The following is a 4240-nucleotide window of genomic DNA, read 5'->3' as shown; positions in this document are numbered from 1 at the left end:
TCCAGACCATTCTATGATTCTCTGATCTCTCATTTCTCCAACTTTCCCATAAAAAACAAAAGGGGAGCTTGGTTGGTTTTGGCCTTTACACTTTCAGTGCATTTGCACCTTACTTTCTGACAAGATTAGGACAGAAAAAGTTTAAGCTCAGAGAGCAATATGGAAACTTGTCACTGCACTTTTCACATCTTTGTTTCTGAATCCTATATTACTCATGAAAACAAGGGATGCAGCATTTCTCTCCTCTGTGGCTTCAAGCATCTTCAGAAAGAGCCACAATCACCCTTCTGAAACCAGTAGTATGAGATTGCTCATCCCTTCCTTTAAAATGTGTCATTATAGAAAAATGTCTTTCAGCTAGCTCATGTTCCATCCCTCTGGTCTTCATCTCACATTGAAGTTTAAAGTGGTTGAAGGAAGACAGGCACTCCATTAAGTTTTAAATGGGAATTCTGAATTGTCCTACTTCACATCATGAAAATGAGTCAGAAAACTACCACGGAGCAAAACACAAGCACTGAATACCATTTGTATTAGAGGTCCAAAATAAGCCAAATTAAGTACTGATTAAATCTTTACTTATTAAAACAAAACAAAACAAAACAAAAAAACCCACAAAATTAGTTTATTCTGTACGCTTAGAGAAAGGACAATGATGAAATTGCACAATGGTGATAGGGGAAAAAGGTATAACAAAGTGGTTTGAGGATTCCTGAAACCATATTTCCATCATTGCATTTTTTTGTTGTCATGGGGCAAACATTTATTGCCTACACCAAAACCAAAGCAGTCACTTGATACACTTCAGAGTTCTAAGCATTACCATGACAACCACTAATCTATAATTATTTTAAAAATTACACTTACATTGATAATGTTTGCTATTGTTGCTTCATCCAGTGATGGACAAAGGCCAGGTAGATTTACTGATGGTACATTAAAAAAAAAGATAAATGCGTGGAAATGATGTCATCCAGCCAAATACATTATTTCCTATGACCTTTGATCCATTTTGGCCATCCCAGTAGAACAAACAATCACTGCTTTGCACTGCTGAAGACCAAATGAAAACGTATGACAGTATATTTCAATGGCATGTATCCTGACAAAGACAGACTTTGTTATTAACATTAATGTTATCACTTTGAGTTGAATACTTTGCCAGCTCTTACACCTTTCAAACTAAACTGATGGACAGCAGTGAATGCTGATAGGATTAGTCACTTGAGAAGAAGCAGGTCTTTCAAATGCAGCAAAGAAGATGAGGGTAATTTGAAAGTAAAACAGAACTGTGAATATCAACCCTGATTAAGATTACTCATCTGCTTGGAAGACATCAGTGTCCATTAGAATTACCCCCTCTCTGCTATTCTGTCCTCAAGTAAGAACGTGCATAGATGTGAATGAAAAGTGTATTTATGTATTTGTGGTTGATGTCTACACATGCAGCTGGAACACAGCAAACAGATTATTGCTTTTCTGTGTGTAATTGGGCTTTCCGAAAGCAAAGCTATTAGCAAACAACTTTGTAACTCTGATGCCTATAACTGATACAGAACAGCAGGTAGAAAATATACATAATAGAGTAGGATTGATCTGTTTGTGATGTGTTTACAGCAGTGAATGTCTACAGAATTGATATCTTAATAGGTAAAACTTCATGTAGTATCACCTATTGCAAAGTCATTCCATAACATACTTTTAAACCTATACTATCTTACTGTTGTTTATTTGTTTTTTTGTTTCTTTTTTTTTTTAGTATCCAAATAAGTCATCAGGATATTTAACCCAAGTAACTTTCATTAGAGTCATCTAAACTTATAGCAACTCCATAATGAAGAAGGTAAGCCATCGACATCTCCATTATACAATAGTTTTTAAGCTCCTGACATCTTTCGTCCCTCCTAAAGGTTTTGTTTTCCTCTTGCAGCTGAACCCAGACACTCAGAAGATCCCAAGCCTCTTGGAAAAAATAAGTCCGTGCGCATTATCTCAGACAGTAATCCAGCTTGCTTTCATATTCAACTGTTGGTACTGCAGAAATAGACTCAAGAAGGTTAGGAGTAGGGTTATTATATTTTTTGCAGAGGTATTTATCTGCAGAAGTTTTAGTTTCATTCATATTAACTTTTTAATAAATAAAGTTATAATTAAAAATATAAAAGTTATAAAGATTTAATAATAAAGTTAAGTGGAAATGCATAAACAGGAGTACAAGTGCAGTGGGTCAAGGATTAAATAACCATTGCTATAAATGACAGTAATAGTCCCTAACATAACATATAGTGTGTGTTCAGCTTTTAAAATGTAAACATGGGGAGCTTCTAAGGCCATACATTTGCAGAATCTTTTATTTAAGTCATCAAAATAGCACTGTGCCTCCATACCGTTTTAGCCGATTATGACTTGTTTAGTAACAGTTTTACCAAAGGAAAAATGGAATGAGTCAATTGCCCTCATCACTGCAAAACCAGGACTCACCTGCTTGCTGATAGTGCTTTTCTGCCAACAGTTGGCGGAGATGGTTCACAATGGAAAAAACTTTTTATCCACCAGCATTTATCAAGTAATTCAGGTAACCCTGCCAAAAGAGATGTAGCCCTCACCATTAGACACTCACAGAATAACAAACAGGTGAAACTGAGAAGACTGTTTGAAAGCATATAGCATTACCATGAAATGTTTTGTCCTGTTCTGCAACACTCACAGGATCGGAACAGCAGGAGGAGCTGGAAGAAATGCTGGATTCCGAGTTCTGCCTTGCTGTTCATGGAAAAGAAGGACATATTTAATGAAAAAGATGGATAAATTTCCACGCCAATAATTTCTCAGACTTGCTGCTACCTCAGAGGAAGCAATCTAAAAGATAAGATAAGCTTAGCAACAAGTAGTTAGCTACAATGTGACTTAAATATTTTATGTACCATTTTGCTATGGTTGTTTAGTTGAAACCTTTCACCTACATTAATCTCTCATCACCTGAAAGCGCACTGAGATCTCCTTGTCCAGCTTTCACTGAAATCAGTGATGTGCCTTATGATGATCACGTATACACTGTACAGTAATCAAGTGCAAAAAAAATAATAATAATAATAAAAAAGAGAGAAAATTCTGTGCTTTCCATTGTGATACAATTAACAGTACCATCCTTGCACTACTGGATAGCGAGCTATCTAAGGGATCTTAACCAGACCAGGTGCATTCTCAAAGTATTTCATGTATACAGAAACAAGAATGTGTGTTGATTATGCATTCTGTCTAAGGCTGCAAAGGCAAAATAAAGTACAGCTTGAAGCCAGGATTTGTTGATCTAATGCTTTGTCAATGTCACGGTTTATAATAAAAAGATTGATACTGCAAAGCCTTAATGAACAATTCTACAGGCAAAAAAGTGTATATGAATAACCAGAAGCAAATACTCATTAAAACTGCAGTTCCTTTATGGAACAAAAACAAATATATCCCCAAGCAAATAATAATAAAATAAAAATAACAGCAAAACATACGCATATAGCAAAATCCCACTCTTGCCTCCAGCTCATTCACCTGAAAAACTTTCTAACCTTCTCATACTGCAACAAACTCGGAGCCTGATGGGGCTGCCGGTCCCTGAGCACTTACTGCGGTAGTACTGGTTCTTGGCCAGGAGGCATCCGGCGGAGGGTACCGAGGCCATGGCAGCGAGTAGAATGCTTCTCTCGGACTAAAAGACAAACACGGGGCCGCTCACTCCGCAGCGAGTGCCGGACCGGGTACCGATCCGCTCCTATATTAGTCCCGTGGCAGAGGGACGGCACAGGACGGGACGGGACGGGACGGGACGGGAGGGGTCATCCCGCCCCACTGCCGCCAGCCCCGTGCCGGGCCCCGCCCGCGTCCCCGCAGTGCCAGGGACAGACCCGCAGCACGGACCGAGGGTGCGAGTGGAACACAGTACGGCTTGGGGGGGTGAGGAGTGCCCTGTACCTCCAAGCACTTTTCTGCAGTGTATAAAAAATATTTGCTTTTTTCTTCCCATAAATAAAGGCACAACTATTTTGTTGTATTTGTCAACCCTATCCCATGGCATAATCTGCCCTACATTATGCTACCTCATCTGATGGTTAAGGTCAGGCTGGAAGGGGCTCTGAGCAACCTGATGTAGCTGTGGATGTTCCTGCTCATTGCTGGGAAGTTGGGCTGGGTAACCTTTGAAGATCCTTCCCAACTCCATGATCCTATGATTCTTTCAGAGTGGTGA

The 4240-nt window shown here is 39.0% G+C and overlaps 1 protein-coding gene across 1 annotated transcript; it reads right to left on the bottom strand.

Annotated features, from left to right (window-relative positions):
• Window positions 1–609: 609 nt before the first annotated feature.
• Window positions 610–3800, bottom strand: PPDPFL (pancreatic progenitor cell differentiation and proliferation factor like). The gene is made up of 4 exons (XM_042869452.1): window positions 3622–3800; window positions 2674–2763; window positions 2482–2581; window positions 610–2034 (listed from the first exon to the last, which is right to left on the bottom strand). The coding sequence occupies exons 1-4, from the start codon at window positions 3674–3676 to the stop codon at window positions 2022–2024; spliced, it is 258 nt and encodes an 85-aa protein (XP_042725386.1). The 5' UTR covers window positions 3677–3800; the 3' UTR covers window positions 610–2021.
• Between the last annotated feature and the right edge of the window lie 440 nt (window positions 3801–4240).

Source organism: Lagopus leucura, unplaced genomic scaffold (assembly GCF_019238085.1).
Source record: "Lagopus leucura isolate 7727_CA_CO unplaced genomic scaffold, USGS_WTPT01 Super-Scaffold_100002, whole genome shotgun sequence".
NCBI lineage: Eukaryota > Metazoa > Chordata > Aves > Galliformes > Phasianidae > Lagopus > Lagopus leucura.
Note: the sequence above shows the minus strand (reverse complement) of the source record. Positions and strands in the feature narration are given on the sequence as shown.